Consider the following 26,557-nt stretch of genomic DNA (forward strand, 5'->3'; position numbering starts at 1 on the left):
TACAGTTATTCCACAAGCCACTTGTACATATGCTCTTCCATGCCCCCTCCAAGCATATCCTTTTATTTCTGAAAAATTTGCCTGGGCTGTTTTAAGTATCAGCTCTGCAGGGGTTCTACATCTGTGAGTGAACCACCATTGGAACCTACACAGGAAAAATTGCTCTTCAGTGTATCTAGTTAATGGTGAGGCTGTCAGGTACAGCTACTTCAGTCTTTGAGAATTCAAAATTTTCACTACTTTAATTTGCTTTCTTTTCCTTGCACTTAGAAAAAGGCTATGCTGTCATTCCATACGTCTACACCAGCAGCTTGCAAGCATCTATGGAAATGTGGGGTGGAGAACCAGGCTTTTTACAAGTACGTAAACCTGAAGTAATTATCTATACTAAAAGTAAAGAAGTGCATGTGAGAAGAAGATTGTTCAATGTAAAATGTTCCATTTCATAAACAGAATGCAAAATGCAAACAGAAAATATGCAAGTTAATTGGGAATGTTATTTCATGTCAAGCCAGTATTAGAAATTGTTTAAAATCTAAATGAGGCAGGAGGATTTTGGAGTGAATAATTATACTTTCTCCAGCACACTATTTTTGCTGCTCTGAAGTGAGATGTTGGATGGACATAGTATGGCACTTGTGTCTGGGAACATTGTTGCCCTGCTGTTGAATGTATTGAGAATTCTCGAGGGTCTTCTGCCAGTAATTGTTCTTCCACTTGAAATCCAAGGTTTAGTATGAGTTGATTGAAAAATAAACAATTCTCTGCTATGATTTAAAAAAGAAGACATTTTTAGGTACATTTTGAAAGATACCAACAATCTTGTTACACAAAAAAAGTGTATAAATTGACAAGAAAATAAAAGAGTGTCTACCTCTCTATTCCTTAAAACCTGATAATAATTCCCATTGAAAAGCTCTTATGCATTCTTTCTATCTTCCATTGACTTCGTTAGATCTGTTTAGTTATGCTTCCCTTTAGGCATGTAGCTTTTATTGTTGCTACTTAGTTTCCCTTTACAGACTCTTGCATATTTTATAAAAATTACTGTTTCTGTGTTGACACATAGCAACAGCAGGGGGCTGCTGTAATGATGAATAATAACTAAGTAAGAAGAATGTGTCTGCTAACCTGGATGATAATAATTTGATTTAATTTGGAGAATAGTCCGTCCTTCTTTTGTTTCAACACCGATACAATAATATATAATCTATTCAATTGATATATTTATGAAGAAACAGGAAGTATGAGGTGGCAAATCTGATAATTCTCTATGTTAATATCTACTGTGTTTGAGACTATGTAAAGTCTATATATAGTCTATTTAGAAAGACTAAAATAATGTTTATCAGGAACTGTTTTCAATTTGAAATAGACAAGTAGGAAAATAATGCATGCTGTTTGAGTGGTTTTATTTTACTTTACTAGAAATAAATAGGGAATAGGAAACAATTTGCACCTAAAGGAGAGAAATTAGTGCTCAAAGTAAAGATGTCTGAGGGAGACTCATAGGAATATCACCCCTTTGCTCCTGTTGTTAAATGGTTGTAATATTAATCACAAATACATGAGTGTAGGGGGTTTGATCTTGGTGCTAGATGCCTACCCAGCTGCTCTGTTAGTGCCCCTTCTCAACAGGTTAAGGGGAGAAAATAAGATGAAATTGCTCACAGGTTAAGATAAAGACAGAAAGATTGCTTACCATTTACTGCAACAAGCAAAACAGGCTTGACCTGGGCAACCTTCTTACTCTATTTCAAATTGTCAATAAAGACAAAACTAAAAACCCCCAACGTTTCTTTGCAGGCTCAGCTTTACTCCTTCATTTCTAACTGCTCTATGTCCCTCATGCCCTGAGCAGCTCAGGGAGATGGGGAATGCACTCTCTCTCTGCTGCTCCTTCCTTCTTACACTTTTCTCCTGCTCCAGTCTCCTTCATGAACTGCTCAAGCCTGGGTTCTTCCCATGGGCTTGCAGGCCCACAGGATAAACCTGCTGCATCATGGGTTCCTCTCCACAGGTCACAACTCCTGCCAGGAGCTAGCTACTGTGTGGGTTCTCCACAAGCTGCAGCTTCCCTGAGAGCATGTGAACCTGCTCTAGTAAAGGGTCCTCCACGGGCTGCAGTGTGGATATCTGTCGCTGATAAGTGTCGGAACGGCCAAAGCGACACAAAAAAAGGTTCCAGCAAAGTTTATTCCAAGAAAAAAGCAGGGACAGCGGGGCTGCTGCGCAGCCCCTTAAGTACAGTTTTTGAACACACGTAATGCACACGGATAGGACAGTTCAAACTTTCACACCAGAATTCTTACAGCTAATAGGTGCATTTTCTAAACTCTACTTTCTCACAACAACTTTGCTCTTTCTCAAAACAGCCCAGTTCTTTCCCACAACAGTCCCGAGCACCTGCTCTTATTTTTCTCTCATGTTGATGTTCTTCCCAACCACTCTCGTTCAAAACAGGTCCTTGTTCTCATGAGACAGTGCTCCTGTTCTCATGAGACAGTGTTCTCTGTTCCCACGGGACAGCTTCTTCAGGGTGCATCAGTATGTTGTCAGGATCAGGGCCTCCATTTTCAGTCCTCTCTTTTCAGTCCATCTCAGGGGTATACTTTGATCTGGTCAACATCTATTGCTTCATCAGTATGTGCCAAGGTGCCGACAGACCCGCTGTCACCCGTGACAGATATCTACTCTGTAACTGGCTGCATGGGACAGCCTCTTTCTCCATGGTTTTCTCCATTGGCTTCTGGGTAAACTCTGCTCCAACATCTGGAGCACCTCCTCCCACTCATTCTTCTCTGACCTTGGTGTGTGCAGGGCTGCTTCTCTAGTCTGTTTTTCTACTTTCTAAATGTTTTCAGGGAATGGATTTATTTCTTTATCATGACTGATTGCTTAAAATCATGTTCATATGCTTCAATTTTGGTGGGTCTTTCAAGAGGACTTCTTTAATGAAATGAAGGTTTGTAATAATATTAAATGGAGAGGATTTAATATGATTGGAGAGAAGCAGTAGGATATGATGTAGGCTACTAAGAAGTTGATTGAATAGAGACATAGGAAGTGCAACTACTTTGGGAAAACAGTAGTTGCCTTTATTATTTCTTTGTTTTCCTATGGGAAAGTGGAAGTAGTCATATTTTCCCACAAACATGGTGGTGTTAGGACACATGTCCTAGGGGCTTTTGGTGTACCGCAGTCTTTCCTTCTTTGTTCCTGAGATTAAAAGTCCATAGAGATGCAGAAAATGTCTGCATTTAATTTTCTCATTTTCCTGGCCAGGTAATCACTTTTTTGATGTTCAGTCACTCTGTGCCATCTGAATTATTTTATGTGTGCTTCAATATCCTAGTTTTGTATGAAGGCCTTAAAAAAATTGGAAAGGTCAATTTTTGATTAATTTATGGTATAAAAATAAAGAAGCTTGTAGTTTACCTTGTTCATTTTTGCTTATCATACCCAAGAAAATCTGAGAGCCTCTGTTCTTTTTCTTCAAGGTATGCAAAATCCAGTCAGATCAAAACGATGTCCAGCAGCAAGATATTTTTTAAAGGCAGTAGATTTCGATACAGGTGGGTGTTTGCTGTTTCTTGTTCACAGTAAATCATTTCAGAAAGTAAGAAAGTGTGAGTAATAGGCATGCCAAATTGAGGGATTTTCCTGCTGATGAAGGGTCTGTTCACACTTATTTGAGGTCAGGATTTGAAAGATTTTCTATTGTCTCTTCAGTGTCACTTACAAAATAAATAGTCTTCACACAGACATTTCTGTCAAGAGCAGTTTCACCAGCAGACAGCTCCACTTTTGGTGCTGCTTCTGTAAAAACAAGGATGTGTGGCCAGTGCAGAGATTGTATGCCCCATGCAACTGGGCAGCTGTGAAACAGGGGTGCATCAAAGAGATAGTACAGTCTCACTCTTAGTGTTCTATTGCAAAAAGTTGCTTTTTCTTCAGTAGCTTTACAGGCAAGTAGTCAGCACAATTTTATTCTGGGACATTATATATCCGCTTCATAGGATTTTTTTTTTCCCCTTTATTTTTCTGAATGTAACTTACTTGTTCATGTATATGTAGTTCATGGCATATATCTTACTGGAATATTTATATCACCTTTTAATGCAGTGGAAAAGTAGCCAAAGAGGTTGTGGAGGCAAGCTCTAAAATCCAGAGGGAACCTCCTGAAGTTCACAGGTATGTCTTGATATTCGGTATTAAAGTTTAAGGACTTAGGACGATTATTGTTCTCTGCAGAGAAATTCTCTTTCTTTTACTCTCAGGTGTAATGACTGTCATTCTGAGCTTCCACAATGATGCATGAAAGCCTTGGGAAATATGTTTTACCAGTGTTACAAAATTCTGACAGTAGTGTATTTTCTCCTACACGAGGGAACCTAATCTGTGCTGCTTTGAAACTGGGCTTAATCAATCAGTCAGATAGACAGTTTGTATTATTTTTTGTGTTATGCTGTAAAGTGTTATTACATGATCCTGACAGAAAAGTACACTCTCATTTCATTTCTAGTTCTTGTTTTGTTTGAAAGGTTCTGTTCTACATATGTTTAAAAGTATACTGGATAGTGCAGTCAGATTAAAAAGCATGGAGTTCATTCAGTAAAGAGAAAAACAAATCAGAATCTTTTTTTTCAGAGAAAAATGTGGCTTATAAGACATAAGCAGCTAGACTTTGCAAGCAAACTACTGCTTTCAGGTCCTTATCACTCATTGTAGTGACAGTGAAAATTGTTAAGAACCTGATTAAAAGACTTCAGAAGAGAAAAAAGAGGCCAGCAGGTAAAGCTATTTAAAACCTTTTTTAAAAAAGGTTACTTAACTTTCTGAGCATTCTACAGACATATCCTTTTTTTTTGCTGGGCTTTTTTTTCAGAGTTGGGGTGTGTGAGTTTGGTTTATTTTTAATTGAATATCACTATTTTGTCTATATTTGAGATAAAAGTGAATTCTCTTTACTAAAGAGTAGGAATGTATTTGTAGTAAATATTCATAATGTGTTGTCCAACCCTAGATTTAATTAATAGTAGGGCCACGCAGGGATGCTTTTGAAGATGCTTTTCCAGATTACATTTTAAAATGGGGTAAGTGAAGGTCTAGAATGTGTTGAATGAGAACACAGAAGGCAAAATATAGATGTATCATTGAGGCAGGATAGAATACTTGGGAACACAAATGTATTTTAATGAGAGTAGTTGTTCAAATAAGGAAATATTGCCTACTTTCGACGGGGTTTATATGAAAAGATTTTCACGTAAAATTATTTTTTATCTTATATTTTACTTTCCTTGCTTTCAGTATTTAAACATGCTATTTAAAACTTAGTGTACAGAAAGAAACGTCCTTCTAATAGCACAAGTAGGAAAAAGTGTAGAAAATTTTTAACTCAGAAAAAAAGCAGATTTTAGAAACAAGTTACTCTATGAAAAAATATTTGAAGATAGGAAATGCTAGCTTTTTAGATACAAAACATTAAGTGAAAATTATTTGACTGAAGGTAGATATATGTGTATCTAAACATATATGAAGTTTACTCTCCCTGTGCTCCCACCCTCAAAGTCAATTCAGTTGTCTGCATTGAAAAAGAAACATGCAGTTGAGAGGACGGTACTGTTCAGTATCTTTGTGTTTGTATATTACACTTAAGGCACTACAGACTGAGTGTATACTGTTGAAGTGTATAGTCATGCAGGATTAATGCAGTGGCAAGTTCTTCTGATAAATATGCACTGAATAATTTAGTATTCTGCTTCCAGGGCATGCCTGAAGGAGGCATATCTTTGTATATATGAGTATGGAGTAGAAGCATTATATGTGCCCTCAGGCACAAATCCTATTTAGGGAGTTGCTTGAGAGCTCTTTACAGCAAGCACAAAGATCCAAGGATTGCATAACAAGCCTTTGGATGTACTGTTGGGTTGGAGTGACTGTAATGACAATAATCTGAATGAAACCCTTCTTTGGACAGAGCAAATTTGTCCTGAGTTACACAGAAATTCTGGTATCCACCTTTTGTTTTCTCTTTTTTTCTGTGTCTTTTTGGCTTTTTAGTGTTTTGTCTTCTTTAAAAAGACTGAACTGCTAATGATTAATGACTCAAACATTTGACCACCTGCAGTGATGGCCCAGGTGCTGTAAGAGACTGGACTATCGGTGCTGATGGCTCAGTCAGCAGCATGCTTTGCTGACAATGTGCAGAGGGGCCACCCAAGCCAGGGGCTGAAGGCGTGCACATCCAACAACTCAGGCTAGAAGCTGGGTGTTAAACTAGATAAGGAAAGAGGAAAAGCCTGTGAGGTGGGATTCTTTTCCTTACAGAGGTGACTCAGCTGTGATAACTCCCCAGAACATTCACACACAGCCTGAAGGACTTTATCTCTTGTTTATGAACCATAATGGGCCATAATGGACTCAGCTGCACTGACTTAAGAGACAGCTGGAACATCTTAGAAGGTGTCAAAGACTCCCAAAGTATCTCATGACTCACAGTATTACATCAGCCAGAGATAGACCTCCCTGTCTCAGTTGAGGTACCAGAGGTGTTCCCATCTGAACCTTAGCATATTTAACTCTTGAGTTTTGGAGCTTCCCTTACCCAGCTGGGGCTTCCACCACCACCATGACAGATCCAGACCTGTCCACCACTTCAACAGGTCTGTGACACTACTTTGACCAATGAACATTGAAGTTGCAACAAAGTCTCATTGTTGGATCCAACGGTGTCTTACGGGTCCTTCCAGTCACCCGGGGGATCCGCAGCCCTGCTCCGACTGCCTGTACCAGCACCGCAGCCTCACTGCAGTGCCACGCAAATGTCTGCTGTTATGTAATCCCAGCAATCTGCCATTTCCTGCCAGTGCTGACTCTCTAACTGTTCTTGCCAGCTTTTTCCGGTGTGGGAGAGGTGAACCACACGGAGAGGTGGCCAACTTGTCTCTGTTCTGTGGCCGTGTGTTTTTTTCCATGTGTGGGAGGCCAACTGCCATCTCAGTTTGGTCTGGTGGTCAGAGCTTGGGAAGTTTCTCCTCATCAGTTGGTTTAACCCAGTTTTATCAGTATTTTTAGTAGCATTCTTCATGGTAAAGAGTTATGTCTTCACTTAGATCTGGGGGTATTTGGTCTCTCTATTTGTACTGAAGAAAACAGGAGTATTGAATCCAAGGGAAGAGACTTCTGTCTGAGGTCTCCACCCCTCCAAATTGTCTCAAACTGAGACAAAATATAAACTAAATAGTTATCAGAGACTGTTTAGAGAATGTAAATGAGGATATAAGTATCTTTGACTGTATGTTAAGGAGCAAGAAATCGTGGCAATTGAGCAGAAAACCTTCTTTATTCTCACAGAATATTTAATGACATGTAATGTAGCTTAGAGTTGGACATCTGTGTTCCAAGTTTACCTAACCTCTCAGCAACACACAGTTTCATCTTTTGACTTGCAAGAGGTGTTTTGTTTAGTTTGTTTATGTCAAATTCTAAGTTGAGTCTTTGCGCAAATTTGAAATGCATGTTGTGAAACTTCAGCACTGTAGCTATATTTAAATTGAAGTAGAATCCTCTTCCATTTCATCTTTGTTTTTGTCAAAAGTAAATATTTTATATCATAATGGTTCAGATTTTTTGCAGGACTCTTGTTTCAGGCCTGTAGCATGTAAGTCCTAGATAAGTTATTCAAAAAAGCCAATTTATATTCTCAGTAATAATAGGCTAATAAGCCTCATGACTGAAGCAGATCAACAGCATTCATCAGACTTTCCTGAGAATGTCAAACACCTGCTACTAGGAAAGCCTCTTAGTGCCAAGTAAGATAAGAAAGAAAACCAGCCTGATTACCTGGAGGCTTGGTGTAGAGGCAGGGTCTGGGATATGTGGGAATGAGAGAGACCATTCTGTATCTGTAAATGAAGGGGTGAGGTTGTTCCTGCTTTAGTCTTTGGTCTGCAGTGCTCAAACCATAACAAATCCTTTACCCAGTTCTAAAAGCAATGGAACAAAGTCAGGAAAATTGTTTGTATCCTCTTTACCTTCCCCTTCCTTGAAGCCAAATACTAATGTATGCTGTGCACTATGGAGAGGAGCAACACACTGAGATCCTACCTAAGAAGAAAGGAAGTCAGGCTTTGTAAAAGAATTAAACCAGCACAAAACTTCTCCTACCCTTTGGATGTTGAAAAGTTTGTATTTGCTGAAGGTGCAACATAACTTGACTGAAAGCAGTGTTCAGTGTGCAAAGCTTGTTATGATAGCTCAAGGCCTAGTGTAATTTACACAAAATGATTCTGAAGTTAGACCTATTGGACTGCAGTTGTTTCCCTGTGAGTAAACTGACCCTGTTTTTCCCCATTTTTTTAGAACCAGCATTACCCAGAGCCGAAGTTCTCCCTTGTTAAACAAGCAACTCATAATCAATATGGAACCTCTGCAGCCTCTCCTTCCTTCTCCCTGTGAGGAGGAGGATGTTCCACTAGATGAAGGTGAGTCACTGACCCAATTCCTGCCAATATTTGTTATAAAACATGTGGAATAAGGTGTGCTAGTGACTCAGGGATGCAGGAAAAAATCTAGTAATGTCATTTAGTACACCATTATGTCCCTACATGTCATGCTCAGAAACTGTGCACAAGCCTTATGTGAGATTCATTGTGAAGAAGGTTACTTCTGTTATCATTTGTGTTTCAAAAATCTTCTTTTAGATTGTTAGGCAAAAGGATCTTAGGAAATAAATAACCTCAACATAGCACCATTTTACTAAATAGTGACTGCAGTGAAAACTGGCAGTTTACTGCTAGGTATCTTGCTTCCCTTTACTTTTACATTTCTTTCTTTCTGTTTTAATGTTATGAAAAGCTCTCTGCTAACTTAATTCCATAGACAAAAAGGACATTATTTGAAGGTCAGCTAGGAAAGATTTTCTGCTAATTTAATCCCATTGATAAAAAGGGATGTTATTGGAAGCTCAGTTTGGGTGCATTTTGTAGAACAAGGTTTTCCATGTATTTATTTATTTATTGGTATTTTAAAAATCACATTTAACTCCTTTCTTTTTGAGATCCAGTCATTACAAAGAACGATGTGAATTAAAAGGAGGATAATTGCCTTCTTCCTAATAAAAAAGGAAGCCAACCAAGAAAACCTGACAGTGGTTCTTGCTTGAGATGTAGTGAGCTAAGTGCTTCAGAATTTGGGAAATGTGACCTTGCTGATTCCTTGTTATGGTCATTTAATGGGAAATGGGAAACAGAAAACAGCTGAGCAAGTATCTTCATTTTCATTTCATTTTATAATAGTTGTATGAACATGTTTTGTTCATTCTTTGGCGTTTTAACACTGAATTTAGTGAGAACAGGGTGAATTAGTCTGTGTGCTTAGCTTGTTATAATCAGTAGTAGCAGCTGTTAATTTTAACAATTACTTGTTTACCTCTGCTGTGAAATACTTATATCTGAGAATTCACTTTCTTGCAGCCAAGTAACACCGCTGTGTTTCTGCTAGGCAGTTGCCCTCACTGCAGAGTAACAACAGCTTGCTGCTTATAAGACTGCTGCACCTCACTTACAACTCTAAGCAATGAAATCCATTTTTTGAAACTGGTGACTTATTGCTAAAGGCTTAACAGACAGTGCTTGTTTTAAATGTTTGTAATATGTAAGTTGAAAATCTTATTTCCTTTTAGTCAGACAGATTGTTGTTACTACGAGTTAATAGAAATATTTGCTGTTGGATTTCCTGTAGAATCTTTTATGTGTAGTTAAATATCATCAACTGCTTAACTTAGCAGTTGCTAAGTTTGCCTTTTACAATATTTTCCTGCAGCAAACTTGGCTATAATATCAAGTGCAGCTTGAACTTATCTCACAGCTCTCTAACACTGATGTTGGCTCTCTCCCCAACATGTACTTAATCTACTTCTGTGGATTCCCATCTTCTCCCTTGCACCATCACTAATCACCCCAAAGTGAACTGGGAGAAGGAGTTTCAAAAAAAAAGTAAATTTAAACAAATTCAAAGCAACAACAAAAAAACCCAAACTAACCCCTCCCCCCCAATAACAACAACAAAACAAAACAACAACCCCTTAACTTTACAGTGCCCTGCTACTACCTGAGTCAACCTTTGAGTGGCTCATCAGAGTGTCAGGCAAGGTCCTGTATGAGGGTAAGGGCATGAGCAGGAGGTGGGGAGGGGAGAGACATCTAGCCCTGAGACTGACACAACTGCACTGAGACACAACTGAGAGACTGCTTTTAGTCTGCTACACACATGAAACAGCATTGGTGTCTCTCTATATGACTGGGCCCACTGAAGCATACTTTCACTTTTGTTGTTCCAAAGGCAAAAGTCAATGTTATTAGCCAAATAATTCATTCATGAAATCTGACTGCAAAAGTATCATGTGACTTAAAAGAAGTTTTCATCACTTTGTTGAAACCCCCTCAATATCCTGTGGCTCAAGAGGTATGGTTTTGCCTTTTTTAAAAAATACAATACAGTCTGCTCAAATATGTGAAGCCCTGGTAGCATCTAGTGCTAAAAGATCCAGATAATTAACTACCACCTGCAAAATAATTGCCAAGTGATCAGGACTGGCAGAAAGCTGTCTCACCCAAATCAGATGGTAAAAGAATGCAACCACAGAATCCCTATAGCAGTACTAAAGAAACATAATGTGTTCAACTATGCATGGAGCAAGGACCATGGAAAGGACCCCCTGTGCTCGGCACTAGTCAGCCTGTGCCTCAAATCCTGTGTTTAGTTCTGTGCCCTTGACTGCAAGAAAGGCGTTGAAGTGCTGGAGTGTGTCCAGGGAAGGGCAACAGAGCTGGTGAAGGGTCTGGAGCAGAAGTCCTCTGAGGAGTGGCTGAGGGAGCTGGGGTCATTTGCTGGGAGAAAATGAGGCTGAGGGGAGACCTTATCTCTCTCCACAACTACCTGAAAGGAGGCTGTAGCCAGGTGGGGTCTTCTCTTCTCCCAGGTAACAAATGATAGGCCAAGAGGAAGCAGCCTCATGTTGCACCAGGGGAGGTTTAGTTTGGATATAGGAAATTTCCTCACCATAAAGGTGGTCAGGCATTAGAATGGACTGTCCAGAGACATGGTTGAATCAACACCCCTGAAGTGTTCAAAAGGTGTGTGAATGTGGCATTTTGGGATATGGTTTAATTGACAAGGCAATGCTGGGTTAAGGTTTAGACTTGATGATCTTAAAAATCTTTTGCAACCTTAATGATTCAGTTATGGAAATGAGAACATGCTACCATCAGTCTAGTTGTTTGTGTGTGAGTTATGAGCTCTGTAAACTTTGATTGTAGAGGAGAGGCACATGGAGCTTTTATAGGAACAACTTGGGGTTTTTTGGTTTTTTGGGGGTTTTTTTGTGGGTTTTTTTTTGCCTTTTTTGTTTTTTTTGTTTTGTTTTTTTTTTTTTTTTTTCTTGTAGGCACTCTTGCTGACAGATTGTAGAGTTAGGGAATTGTTGATTTAGTTGTAAGATTTCAACATAAATCTCTCTTAGTTGTGTATACATGGTTTATGGAAAGCAACTTGAAATCACACAGTCATTTCTCTTTTGCATGAGCATGGTCACATGAAACATAAATGATACATATTTATTCATCAACATGGATATGCAGTAGCTCATTCTGACCTTTTTTTCCACTGCACTCATTTTTGTAACCTTGAATGTTTTTATGCATTTGTGTGGTTCAGCTGTTATGCTAACCACTGCTAGCTGAGATGGGTGCTATGAAGGTTTATAAGGTACATTATGAAGCATTTGGAAATGTTTCAGATGTTGGAAATATTTCACAGCCTTGTCCAGTGTCCTTGTTTAGGCTTTTCTATGTGTATTGAACACACTGGTGGTTAGACTTCTGTAAGAATTTATGCTTTCCAGTTTTTGTAGCTGGGTACTCAACCCTTTTTAGTGAGATTTTAGTGATTCTATTTTGGTTGCTACAACAACCATAAAGATGAGAAAAGCAGACAAAATCTTACTTTTGAAGTGGTGATAAAATGGACATAGAAAGTGAAGGCGCAGTTGATTTGCTCACACCCACATGAAAGTGCACGCAGAGAAGGAAAGGAAGAGAGAAATGTTTACTCTTCAGGAGTAAACAGGACCGCATCTGAGTATTTGTACTATGCAGGCTAGGAGAGGAAAGGAACCACCATAAGGATGTTTTCTAGAAGCTCCATTGAAGCAGGTGTCTTTCACGGGAGAAATTGCTTGGTGTAAAATATATATTTGCAGGAACCCCTTTCCTACCCCTTTACCCCCCCATATTTGCATGCATGTCATTGATTTTTTTTCATGCAGAGGGAACAAGGACATCAGGTAATGAAGACTGATGAAGAATATGTATGTGCTATCTGTATCCATTTACAAAGATGTTGTAAACATTACAAGTGAATATTCTGGGAAGTGAGAGACTACCTCCCCACCGGAAGACTCTTTTGTCTTCTCTCTGTGGTTTCAGTGTTCCCAGAAAAACTTCTTTCCCACTAGGACAGTGTAATGTGGTTGTCTTCCAGCTTCCAGCTGGAGCGAGTTATCACCAGCCAGCATACATGCGTCATGGCTTTTTTAAGGACCTGCTTACCTCAACTGGACAGGAACAGGGAAGTGCCCAGCCTTCTGAAGCAACTCTTCTTTCTGGTGCATGTGAATGTGTCCAGTAGTTGTCCACTTGTGGGAACTGGAGCAAATATGTAAGGAGAGAAATTTTTCCTAGACTTAGAAATTTTTCTTCTTGTTTATACACAGGCAGCTCCGCTTTCATTCTAGCCTTATGAAAACATTTTCATCTCATTGGTTTGCCTTGTGACTAAGGTTTGTAAGCACAGCATAGGATTTTTCTTTGTATCTATACATGTTCCACAAATAATTTCCAGGCAGTGATGGGGAACTGACATCACTGGCCAAATTGAAGCTGTTTAGAAAAATATTGGGGATACTGTCATTTATTCTGTGAAAAACAGACTGTAAATGCTGGACTCTTTTCTTCACTGCATCATGTTTTGATGCCTTAGATATTTTTATGCTTGCGTGTGTGGTTCAGCTGTTACACTAGCAACTGCTAACTGAGATGGATGCTGTGAAAGTTTGTATTGTATGTTATGAGACATTTGGAAATGTTTAAAAATAACCTCTGGTTCTATTCCCTACTGGGATATTTTTGTTGGCCATATTAGAAGCTTGTCATTTGATTCAGTGAGAATGACTCTCAAAACTCAGTGGAACTTGATATAAAAGGTCAGAGCTTTTAGAAGACTTTGAGAAGAGGAAATAATAGTCAAAATGGTGAAATGTCTTGTAAAAATCCAAACGAAGAGAAGCATACATTTGCGGATGGTTAACCACTGCAACAAGGAAGTATGCATTCGATTACTGCGGCATGGCTCCAAGATCACAGCCAGAAGGGCTGGTAAATTTACATTTATTTTACTCAACCCCCTTTTTTTAAACCCCCTCCTCCTAGTTTCTTATGTTAATAGTAGTGTCTTGCAAAGGCAGTTGTACTCTAAATGTCAATGTTGCACCAAGTACAGCAGAGAATAAGGAAAAATTACTGACAAGAACAAAGTTGTAAATGGAGAATGAATGAGATGAAGCTTAAATTTGACTTTTATTGTATTATCTTAGACAAAATTGGGGATTTATTTGTTAATTGGTAACAAATGAGGGACTGGAATTTTGACCTTGTATATTTTTTGGACTGGGGCAGGGGCAAATGCTTTGAAACAGTGATAATTTCTGACAAAACTAAGATAGGCTAGTAGCAGATTTTGAATATGAACTGAATACAGTAGTGGAGACAGCTCAGCATTTTACTGCTGCCGAGGCTGCCATATTGTAAATGTCTTTGGTTTATTGCTCTAGATACTGAATAATTTCATAAAGTACTGAGGGTGGTGGAGGAAGGTGGGACATGGGCAGAGTTTGATTCAGCTCTTTTTCACTACACATAAAAGGAGTGTGACCCAAGGAATAAAAAGTATTCAGTATTGCTTCAAACTGCAACCAAAACAAAGTGGTGTTTCTTTAGGAAATCACTTTGCCAAAGATCAATTGGCCCTTCAGTTAATAAATATGTCTGTTTCCTTAATTTCATAAGCCATTTTAAAATTTGTTTTTCCATGCTTTCTCTGGTACTGCTTACTTTTGATACTCTGGTACTGATTATTTTTGAATTACTTCAGTTTTTATGCACCTATATATAAGGCACCTATGGTTTTGTATTGAATTTTCATTTCAGAAATGAGTTTTTATTCAAAGAATTAACTAATGGCAAGAATTAACTAAGTCCTGGCAAAGACTAGAATGTTCTCACTCTCTTGGCATCTGAAAATCAGAAAGCACTTAGTGTAGCAGATATATGAGAAGCTGCTTCTTGCAGCAATATGTCTCTGAGTAGCAGTAGCTCCTGGCTGCCTTTGCTTCTTGAATTCATCTCTGAGGGGAAACAAGCGTCTGTGAGAAGGCACCTAATTCCCTTTATTCAAAAATAGTAGCAACATTGAAAAGCATTAATATCGATTTCTACTTTATATTCTTACATATGAGAGGTTAAATACTGTCTTCAAATAGGTACAAGTCATCTTGTTGGTTTAATATGACACCAATCATAACAGATTAGTGCATTGGTTACAATGGTTCTTAAACCCCTTGATTTATTTGTAGTGTTTATAGTATGTTATTCCCTTTGGGGTACAAATGCATAAAATATGTATTTCAGCATACCAAAACTGTGTATCAGCACCTAAAGAGAGGACTTAGGTTATGCAAAACTCATGGCACAGGGTATAACTCCTTGGGAAAACCCCACTGTGATTGTGACCACTTCAGAACAACGCTGACTTGTGCCAGGAGGGCTCACCCAAGCTGAGCGGGCATGCTGAAATGTCCAACCTGCCCTTTTGCTTGGGTGCTAAGCTTTCACATCAGTGCCCAGCTCTTTTCAGCCTCGCTCTCCTTTGTCTGGTGCTAGATACTAAATCGTTGCACTCCCTTCACCAGTCCTGCTCTTTCTCTCAGCTGCTGACAGATGTATCTTGCCTTCTCATTCATTCTCCCATGATACCAGTTCTCTCTCCCTGCTACTCCATTCGATCCTTTTGCTCCTTAATCCTGGTTCTAGAAGGGGGTCAACAAGTCTGGGTTGAGCTCCTTCCAGGGCAGAGGGAGGTTGGAAGCAGACATCCCAGAATGCTTGCTGTATTCCATGCTCTGTTCCGCTCCTGTCTCTCTGCTTTTGGTGCCCTCTGTGGCGTGTGAAAAGCAGAGCAGTTGTCTACAGTGGCTGCACTAGCTGTGACATTAGTTGAACATTGTAACACACAACACAGCAGAGAGGTGAGTTGTAACACCACAGAGTCACAGAACCTGCAACTGATGTGAAACTGGCAACTGGGACAGAGCTTTGCTCCCTTCTAGAAGTTCATGTAAAACTAAAACAAACAGTAATGGCCAGCAGGAAGGCCAAGTCACTATCTAAAAGGCAGTTGCTATAAACTGTCATTGATTAACTCTCCTTGCAAAGCTAGAACAGGTGTCTTCTATGGGCACAGGATGTGGGTATGGTACAAATCTATTACCTCCTATTTTTGAGGGCAGGAGGTCTGGCTGCAATGGAGATCCTGCTTTGAGATAGATCCTGTGTAGGGAAATATTTGAGTTTAGTGCAATTCTAGATTCTGTTTCATTCTCCTACATTTTTTTTTTGGTGACATTTAGGCACTTTGCTTATGTGAGAAAGTCACTTGATCCTTCCCTCTAAGAGGTGATTCTTTTCATAGTACATGTAAATTTTGTCAACTTGAAAATAAGCAAAGGAATACACAATGTTTCTGGAGGAAGTAGTAAAATGGATAGGAAGGATCTGTCCTAATTGCCGTCTGGCTGACCTTATTTGTTTACGTGTATGTATGAATTGTTCCTGGAGCTGTTCTTTCTGGGCTGTATCTATTTTCCATTTCTCTATTTAAAATAAGCATATATTCACATTTGTTCCTTTCTCCACTATACAAAGCTGTTACAGATGTGTAATTGTGTTTGCATGTCTGGTAAGTAAAGCTGTGTGAAGGATATCTGGCCACCAGACGATCTGTGAACTAAATTTTTTAATAAGCAGAGGATACATTTTTCTGGGGTGCTGTATTTCCAGCAACTGCACCTTCTTAGGAATGATGGAGCTGGAGCTGCCCTTCATCCTGCTAATCCTCAGCTGCTCATTCTGGCCCCTTTTGAAATACTAGCAGCTGACAATCTTGCACGTTCATGTTCACAACAGATGAACAGAGTAATCTCATGTCTTATTCAGCTGTTCATGTTCCTGTCTGCTCTCGCAAGTTAGAGTTTTGGAGCAATCCCAGTATTTGGTGGAAGGGAAATACTGAATTTTGGCTAGCATAATGAGATCTCTAGCGCTGTAAAGTTTGTCCAGTTGCCAGAAAACTGTAGCAAATTTTTGCTATGGGAATATAATATCAGAAATAAAACTGAGTTAACTTATTTGATATTCCTGTAATCTATATTAAGTGATTCTGATTTATGTAATGTAAATTGCCAGTAAAAATATAAAATAAAGAATGGAAGGAAGAAGTTCTTCTCAAATGTAATTTAATAGTTAATTCATATTCTTTTAAATCTAAACACAATATAAGTTCTAACTATTATTAAAGGAATAGTAGACTTTTCAAAATCTTGCCAACAAAATATATAAAATGATACCTTATAAGAGAAGTAGCAAAATAATTGTTGTGTATGAATAGGAGTAAAGAATTTGCAACAGCGTTGTAGAGTAATTAAAGGGTTTTTGGCTTTGAGTTTGCTTTAGCTTTTATATTCTCTTTTTTCTTTGGAACACTGAGAATTTTTGGGTTTTTTAGCTTATTTTTATTACTTCAGATAGCTGGCTCTCTTGAAGGGTATTCAAAAAGTAAATAATCTGAAAAACTTGCTCCTCTCTTAAATTTGTATTACTGGAATAATGTAATAATCATTATTACTGGAATAATGAATAATCATTCATTACTCTTGAATGATTTTGAATTTCAATGCTTTAATATGTACTTGTGCCTGCGTAAGTTTTGTAAATTATATGTGCCATAATGACGTTACAGTTGTGTCTTTTGACACCATCAAAATATAAGTCGCCCAACATACTTGTCTGTATATTGTAACGTGACTGGAACTTTGCTGTGGAATCTAATCGACTGTGGTTAATAGCCAGTTCTTTCCTCGGTTCTAGACTTAAGAAATGTTGTGGTGTTATGGGGAATATAAAGGCATAAAAAGAACAGCTTTACGTTTTTTTTTTTTAATAGGAAAAGAGCTTGCAGCAGCAGTTAATGCTCATTTTAAATTTTCAAATGTTTATATATAATTTATTGACACTTGTAATGGCTGATGTAAAATGCAGTTACTTTGATTTAATATTGTCTTAACAACACATAAAGAGTTGAAAATTCTTGTTACCGGTTGAAATTAAATAGTGGAATGTAAATTTGATGTCTACTTCAGAATTGCAACACATTTCAATTTTAATACAGCCCCTTCAGGAAACATTGATCTGAAAAGTTCCTCTCCTGCCTTCTATCAGCAGATTAATCTCAAAGTCAGAAGTTTTCCAGTTATTTGAGAAAAATATAGTTTTAATGGAAGTTAATATGATCTTGTTCATGTTCACTTTGTATTATATGCATGCTGGAATTTACTCTGGGAAGAAGAGAAAGCTCAAGAATCAAAAATTGGGGTGACCTTTCTTTGTGGTAGCTGCAGCTGTCCTATCTATGATGAGAAACATGATGAAGATATATTACTGACCTTGCACCTAAGCAGGTATAGAGAGGCCTATGGCCAGGATTCTCAAATTTGGGAGAATAAAATTAGGTTCTTTAAACCATTTTGAAGTTTTTAAGTAACAGGACTAAATTTTACTCCCGTTAAGTGAAAAGCACATTTGAAAATCCAATTACAGTATTTTCATATCTAAAGATAGGTGTATTTGAGCTCCAGACTTTAAAAATTTCGGCCTCTGTATTTTAAGGTATCAGAAGTGCACTCTCAAGGGATTCGGTATGGTTTGATGATCCAGCATTACCTGCTGCTAAAGTATGCTTAGGAGAAAGATCCCCCAAATCTGTTCTTACTTCTTCGTGTTCATGTGCTGTTGTGTCTAATTTCAGTCAGTTTGTGTCCTCTCCTTGTTGACTGTGGCAAGTGTATTTGTTAATGTAAAGACTCATGGAACCATTAAGTTCTGGCAGAAGACATTTTTCATGCTGAAATATGATGAATTTCTAAATTGGCTGTGAGAGGACACAGTAGTTAGGCAAGGAATTATTAGCTAGGCAATCAAATTAAACTAATGAGGAGAAACCTGAATTTTCTTTATTGAGGACAAGGTTTCATTTCAGCTCTGCACATCTGCTGGGAAAAGGAGCTCTCCTGCTCTCTCTCTTCACCCCTAGTAATAATCCTTGCCTTCATGGGAATATATGACAAGCCACTTCAGGTAGAAAAAACATCAGATAGCTAACCCAATAAGAAAACCCCTTATTCTCCTGGGTTAGCTTTACAAGCTGCCTTGCTCAGGAATGAAATGAGAGGAAGCAGAAATGGTCTTTTTGGTCATTTGGCCAAAATGTGCATCCTCACCTGGAGGTGTGACCAGTGAGGTCTAGAGAGCAGGAAAAGATAACAATTTACAGGGGGAGATATCTGTCTGGGTCATTTTGAAGATGTAAAAGGAGAAATTTCCATGAGAGAGTGTCTTAATACCACTTTGTAAGGGAGGTCTGTGCCCATCTCTCCTCTGTTCCACTCCTGCAACTGACAACTAACAGCAGTCACTGCAGTGCTGATGTAGCTGTAAACAGCTAGACTTTTTTTCAGACTTATTGCTGTTAGTGGTGGACTGGAAAAATGACAGTAAGCTTTGAGAGGAAAGAGCTTGGACAGAGAGTGGAGTCATAAGAAAGGGGAGAGAAAAATTTAAAGAGGAGAGAGAAAAGAGACTCCTGAGTATGAAGAATTAGATGACTGGAAAAAAAAATTGAGAAAAATATAAAAAATTATTTAACAGGTGAGGCATTTTCATTCTATTTCAATGATACCTAATCCTCATATCATGTGTTAACCTTCCTTCCTTTTGTCCTCTCTACTGTTAAAATGAATTTATCATGATAATCTAGTGCCTATTTTTAATGTCATGTCCTATTAAAAGCTCTCAACCTCAGCTATTATCTATCACGCTCATTCTTCTCAAAGAAATAAACGTAGGTGGTGGTTGTTGTTATTACTCACCAAATAGCACCAATTCACACATGTAGTAGGCATCCATTCGTAGCAGAAGTCAGATTGCCAGTAGAAATAAATTGTTCTGTTTTCTGTTTTACACTATGCCATTAATAGGAGTAGCTGCATCAGACAATGTTAAGCAGATCTGTTGTACTGCAGTGTTGTAAAGATGCCCTCATAAAGAGCTTTTTCAATTTTTGCTGTATGGACTGGTTTCAACATACAAAATTATTGCAGAATCTTCTTTTCAAACGTCTGTTAGATATTATTGGAAAGCTGAGTTTTGCCACCAGGGCACCAGAAATTAGGATCATTGTTTTAATCTCATTTTTTTCAGGTATCCAGCTGCCAAAGGAAGATGAGATTTCAGTACCTGTGACTTCAAGCTCCCCAATTAAGGATACTGAGGAGAATGTTGATCTTGACACCGAACAGGAAGAGAGGATGAAAGAGGAACCATTAACCATCTCAGAACTGGTATACAATCCTAGCGCCAGCTTACTGCCCACCCCTGTTGATCATGAGATTGACATGCTTTTTGATACATGTCTGAGAGCAGAAAATGAGAAAGATGATACAGATTCATTTGAGGAACTTGAAGTGGATGAAAATGCGTTTTTAATTGCAGAGGAGGAAGAACTGAAAGAAGCTCGGAGAGCGCTTAGGTGGAGCTATGACTTTCTAATGGGCAACATAGAGGTGAATGCTTTTGTGAAGAGTTTCTCCAGACTTTTCCTTGTAGGCCTTGGACTGTTATTGTTTGTGTTCCCTCTTTTTCTTGTTCTCTTGGAGTCGGACCTTCAAATCTCTTTCCTCCATGAAATCCGTCAGACGCCGGAGTTTCAGCAGTTTCATATTGAATATTACTGCCCCCTTAGGCAGTGGGTGGCTTGCAAAATAAACTTCATGCGTGATATGCTGGGCAGCTTTTGAATTTTGCATAAATATGATATAACTAAGGGCTATATTCAAAATTTCAGTTAGTGCCCCTGGACCCATCAGTTGATAGCTGCCTTCATATACAGTTTTTGTTACAGACTCTTCGGGTTCTGAAATTCCCTTTACATATATAAATTGCCATTTTCATTACAGGCTTATACAATCACCTCTCAATAACCAAAAAGAAGCTTTATTTTAATTACATTTCAGAATTCCTGCTTATCTATTACATTATATAAGAGAGGGTCACAATAAGTTTGATTGTCCTTAATCTTTCAATCCATGACACTAAAACTGATGATACTGAAAGAAAATCTTTTTGAATATACTCCTTAGTGCAACAATCTCTTCTAACCAATGCCTATACAAGCAATGTTTATGCTGGGTTTTGGTTTTTGTTTGTTTTTCTGTTTGTTTGTTTGTTTTTTACATTTCTATGTGTTTAAAATACTTTGGTAAATTTTTAGCAAAAGACAACTTATGATGTTATTTAAATGTACCCATTGGTAAGAATAATACACAAGGGCATGTAGGGTGTTTTTAGTGTTTTAGCAATTATTTGTTTTTAAACTATTGGCTGGAGAATGAATGAGTTTAATGTATCTCTATACAGAGGGACTGTTTGGGAAACAAAAAGAAAGTTCACTCAAGTTCAGTAGAGGCTGCCTGGGGGAGGTGAAAGACAGCAAGTACACAGGAGAAGTTCTGAAAGGCACTGCTGTAAAGCTTGTGAAAGTGAGCAGAACTGAAATGATTCTTCCGCTTATCTGTTAGGTTGTGTTCCACTTTATCAGTGCTGTAGAAAGTCATTACAAGATAGTCCAAGTACATTTAGAAGGATATAGAGTTTTCAGTCTAAATGTAGATTATTGTACATAACATGGAAGACAATAATAGTAAGTAGGAAAAAAAAAGAAAAAAAAAGAGCCAAAACTAAATCAGTAGGTGAGAGACTTACTTTTGAGAATTATAAAGAACAGGAAAAGGAGGAAAAGGAATAAATTTTTCATATTCCTTTTTAAAAGCAAAACATTAGGCTGTACAGTTAACATAAAGTATTCTATTGGCTCACAGTTAAAGGCTTAAATACTTTGAGATGCATCTTCATCCTTGATGCCCTTTATTACTAATATCTAAGACAAATTTTGTGTATACTAATATGCTTCCTTTCACATATAACAGCATACTTACCCTTGTTACTGTTAGCCCAGTTACAAGATCTAATGCTGTTTTGTGTAACATGGATTTGTATATCTAAAGGTATTCCAATGTAGCTTAGAGAATATACTTAAGTAAAAATCTTGTCAGTGCTGAGAACATTTGAAGGCCCTCAAATATATCACAGAGGTTGTATTTAAAACTAGAAAGTTTTTATTCCTTTCCCTTCCCTGTCTTAGTGCAGATTTGTTTCCTGTTTAAACTAGGGAGCTCTGATTTTGGCTTCAAAGTCTTACTCCAGCTTAGATATTTATGAATTGGAGACGTATTTGAGGCTAGTTTATTAGATTTAACACATTTAACACATTATAACCAGATGTCTAATTCCTACTGAATAAATTCCTTTAGTTTCAATATCAGCGAATTGGTTTTGCTTGATTTTCTCATGTAAGACTTTGCAAGTATCTAGATTTGCTTAGAGGATTTCTCTTCCCTTCTAATCTTCTCCAGTTTTTAAACAACAGAACAGTTATAGGGCTTGGGAGTTCCTTTTCTCAGTTGAAAACTTTTGGATTGCTGTTCATTTCCCCACCAACAAAGGGTAAATTAAATAACTGCTTTTTTCCTCATGTCTTTGTCCTTGCCAATCTGTTCCCCAGCAGAATCATTATTGATTAGTTATTTGATATGTATTTCTTCCTGTGCTACTTGCAGCTAAATGATCCTTTCCCATGATGTAATAATGATTCAGCCTAATAGAAATGGTGAGTGAACTAACCAGATATTTGGTCTTCACAGGAAATAATTCACTTGCATTTTTTCTAAACAAAGGCATCACAAAAGGTGTTTTGAGTAGTAAAGGCTGTGAGAGCTGACATCCTGCTGCACTGTGGAGACATGGTTCCATACAGGCTCCTATGAAGTCTGACAACAACTTAGAAAAAAAAAGTTAGATCCTATAGACTTGTCCCTCAATACTCCAGAAGTAGGAGTATTGTAATGCTTGATTTAACTCTATCAGAAAATAGCTCAGTTGCATGAAAACATAATCTACAGTGCAGTGAAGTTTTATGTAGGATTAAATGCAAGTGTGTGTGCACATATCCTTACATTTACTAACCATGTGCATTCAGGCTTGGCCTTTTAAAATTCTTCTCTTCCTTCCTGATATTCTTTGGTCTATCAACATAATTTAACTGAAAGTCATGAGATCCTTGTAACTTAAAGGCCAGGACCATGTCATATGCACAGAAGGGTATGGTTGGGTATATTCAGAGAAAGTAGCAGTATCGTATTTTGTTAGTAAGGATGACAGACTTGGATAATGCAGCATCTATAGGTACAGTATTGTGTATTTCTGTCTGTGCTTGGTTTATATTGTAAAATGTTATGTACTTGAAATCTATTTTGTGATTTGTCTACCATTTATAAACACAACTCTGGGAAGAATTAAAAATGGTTTTATTTCATGGAGTGTAAGGGGAAAATATACCTGTAACTTGAGCCTTATCTTTGTACGGTGAATTTCACATTTCTATATGTCAGCATCCTGATTGTTTTGTATGTTGATATGATGGCAGGAATCCCTAATAAAATTACACTGGAGAAAAGCTTTCTGCAGTTATGACAAGTCTTGTGGTCAAAAGATGTTCTATAAATAACAGCTTTTGTCAAGAAATACTTGGTACATAATATAGTACAGATTTCTTAGAACTTTTGCAATGTTTTTGCATACTTTTTTTTATTCATCAACTGGGGAGACACTAAAAATAATTTAAGATAAGATGTTATTAATGTAGCTTTAGGTTCATAATCAAGAGCCTATTGGTTTGCCTGGTTACCACATAAAAGTTAGCGAGAGTCTTGCATTTGCCCCAAAATACAATTGCTATGCACAGAATACAAATTGAGAGGCTGATTCTACAGTCAGGCCCTCGTGGTGACCTGTGGCTGCAATAGTTTGGAGGCAGGTCTGGCTAGACTTATGCAAGCAAAGCTGTGCACCTTTTGGAGGGAGCTTGCTTACACTGAGTTGGTTTGGAGCTCAGACAGCACAAAAGTATTTGGTAAGAAATGTACAGTCTGCAGTGAGGCAATTGAATATCATTTTGGGGAGCTAAGAGAAATAGAAGCAGTTTCTTGAGCACATAAAACACTTAGATGCAGATATGACTGTACTGTATAGAAAGAAAATCTACATAGACTCTGGCAATTTGAAATGTAAAGGGACAGGACTATATAGTGCAGGTAGACCTAATGATTCAGTTAAAATGGTGTAGCTTATAACACAGCCTTAAAAGAGATTGTGTTCCTGCTTTAACATAAGAACACAGTATATCAACACTGCATTCTGAAGTACTTACCACAATGAAACTAGTATTTATGAAACAAAATATTTCTAGTTTCAGTAGAAATTCAGCATTTGTCATGAATTCTTTATGAATAATTACCTGCAAATTTCTCTAAAATTACGACTCGCTGAAATGTAACACCAGATGTGCATTTGAAGAAATCCGGCTGCATTAATCAGTGCTCTTAATTGGTGCTAATGGTTGCTGTAGAAACTTGACAACAGCTGTGTTGGCCAAACTGGAGATCACTGGTAGGTGAGAAATTTTATTTGGAAGTCAAGATATGTTTCTTAACTTTTTGTTTGGTTTTGTTGGGTTTTGTTTGTTTTTAAATCCCAAAGGATTCTCTTCTGTTTGCATGGATTTGCTGTAGATTTTCTTAAAGCTGTTGTTCCACATGGAAGAGGGTCTGAGACACCTTGTAATCTCTGCTGATTCAGCATTCAGTAGATGTCCATCTTACAAGACTTTGATCCCATAGTCTTACGTCTTTCACTCTGCCCCTTTACAGAGTTGAATTCTTCATCAGCCTTGTCCTTAGCAATCTGAAGGAGATGTTCTGACACTTAGAAGCTGTCTTGCTTGCAGTTGCTTTCTTTTAAGGTAGGTTATTGATGTTCATCTCAGCCAAATGAACTCCCTGCAGCAATTTTATTTTACACTGTTACAAAAATTCACAGCTTGCCCTTTACAGGTCTTGTAGCTACTTCCTAGAAATCATGGGCACTATCTGTCTCTATGAAGTGATGCTTAAGGATGTAGTATGAATTTAAAGCTGTGGCATAACATATCACGAAAGTTTTCCTGCTATAACCAACCAAAGCTCAGTGCTTGTGCATTACATTGAAGAACAATAAGACATTAATTTCTACTTCAGCATCATATAGTGGTGGAGTACAAAAAATAGTTGTAAAAATAAAAATTCAACATATGCTTGAAAAATTACTTATTCTATTTATTTCATTCTGACCTTTCCCATTTTTGCTCACTTTTCATTTCAATGAAGATAGGTGTGTTGAGTGCATGAAATGGCAGGTACTCTAGAGAATCAAAGTGTCTCCCTAGAATCTTCATCAGTGTCCTGATGAACAAATGCCACCTACTAACTGCCAGTTACAAAAGATGAAGGGAACAGGTTTAAATGGAGTAGAAATCAAGGTGAAATATGTTACATTTCTTTGATTGAAGAATAATTAAGTATATTCTTTGAATCTACTTAATTATGTAGAAATAAATAAGTAAAAAGTATCTGATTATATAATAAATATTGATTTGATCAAAGAATAATTAAATATATTGATTTAATAGGGCATGTATTTCTGGAAAGATGATAGACAGAAGAAGATAGAAAACCTCTCAAAAGTAATACTATATGTCCTATTTCTGTAATGAAAAGTTCTACTGCATGTACTGTCTCCTGAAAAGTCTGGTTTTAAAACCACCTTAAAGTATTTCCTGATTTCCAGTATTATGCACGTGAATAGCTCCTTAAAGAGAAGTTTTGAGAGGGCTGCAGGTATTTTTGAATTAAATTCTAGTGCAATGAACCTGGCACTAAAAACTTCAATGTCACCTTATGTGTCCCCATTTTTTTCTCAGATCTTCAGGTTCTCAGATATTCAGGTTCTTCTTCACACAGATAGAGCTGGATGGACACAGAGATATAAACTTTAGGTATGGCAAAAAAGACTTCTGCAAAGCCAAATTAAAAAAAAAAAAAGGATTCTGAGCATAAACTTTGCTTAATCTTGTTCTTGAGATCTAAGCCAACAGCTGTAATCCTCACTCAGAAGATGTATAACCACTGGAAATGCCAAACTCAGTAGCACAGCCTCATGATCCTCTCATGACCATCACTATTCCTTTATGAGTTTTGCCTAGCTGATGGCATGTGCCATTTCATTCTGAGATCCTGGTATGTCCACAGGGAACTGTAAAAATAAAGCTGATGTAAGGATATATCTGTGCTGTGATAATAGGCATAAATCCAAAATAAACATCAACTGCCAGTGAAAAACAGATTAAGTCAACTTCACTTCATAGCTGCCTATCTCTTTGTGCAATTTCAGCTTACTGTTAAACCAGAATAGCTGTCCTGTATTTTCTTTGGACAGCTCACCAGAAGGATCACTTACTATATATTCGAGACCATTATTCTATCCGCACAACTTTCTCTATCTCAGATGGATGGAAAATTCTCTTGCCTTCTTCCCCCTGTCCTCTCCCACACACATTGCTTTGCCCAGAAGTTATTTTGGAACCTCAAAATTGAGATAAAACATCATGACTCTAAAGAGCGTGAACTGCTCAGAGAAAGGGCTGATCTCTTCTTCTAATGTGTGAGCAGTGCCCTTGTCATACTGCCCTATAGCTATGCTATTTTAAGTACCCTTACAGTAGCATAGCTGGCATGTTTTGTGTGGGAAGGGAGCTCAGAAACTGAAGACAATTTCTATTGCCAGCCATATACTTATGACTTACTCCTGTGTGTATATTGTCCTTTTGTTCAAAGTCTCCTTTGCTGTTCTGATTTAGGCAGTTACCTTTGACAAAGAACCAAGCTCCTCCTGTCAAAATACTCATTTCCAAAGCCTCTCTTCCTCTTTCACCTCTCATGTGTAATTTAGTACACATCCTGGACATCCAAACCATTGCACTGAAATTCAGTATAGCCCATAGCTCTGTCCACCCTTTCTGTCCCCAGAACACTCTGCATATCCAGGTCCCTCCTGCTTCTCTTGCCCCTGTGCAGATGTGTGCAGTCCCTGAACATCCAGCACTACAAACACTGCACTAC

The 26,557-nt window shown here is 37.9% G+C and overlaps 1 protein-coding gene across 6 annotated transcripts in view; it reads left to right on the forward strand.

The window, feature by feature from the left end:
* The window catches only part of FRMD3 (FERM domain containing 3), a 148,915-nt gene extending 125,886 nt beyond the window's left edge, over window positions 1-23,029 (forward strand). For all 6 annotated transcript variants that reach the window (XM_039380275.1, XM_027721564.2, XM_039380274.1 and 3 more), the window contains 5 exons: window positions 271-359; window positions 3,501-3,575; window positions 4,126-4,194; window positions 8,365-8,486; window positions 19,650-23,029. In XM_039380275.1, the coding sequence (XP_039236209.1) occupies window positions 271-359; window positions 3,501-3,575; window positions 4,126-4,194; window positions 8,365-8,486; window positions 19,650-20,245 (951 nt within the window). In that variant the 3' untranslated portion in view covers window positions 20,246-23,029. The remainder of the gene's footprint in view (window positions 1-270; window positions 360-3,500; window positions 3,576-4,125; window positions 4,195-8,364; window positions 8,487-19,649) is intronic.
* Window positions 23,030-26,557: the final 3,528 nt, after the last annotated feature.

The sequence above is a fragment of the Pipra filicauda genome, unplaced genomic scaffold (assembly GCF_003945595.2).
Source record: "Pipra filicauda isolate LSUMZ 115617 unplaced genomic scaffold, ASM394559v2 scaffold191_size1418713_pilon, whole genome shotgun sequence".
Lineage (NCBI taxonomy): Eukaryota > Metazoa > Chordata > Aves > Passeriformes > Pipridae > Pipra > Pipra filicauda.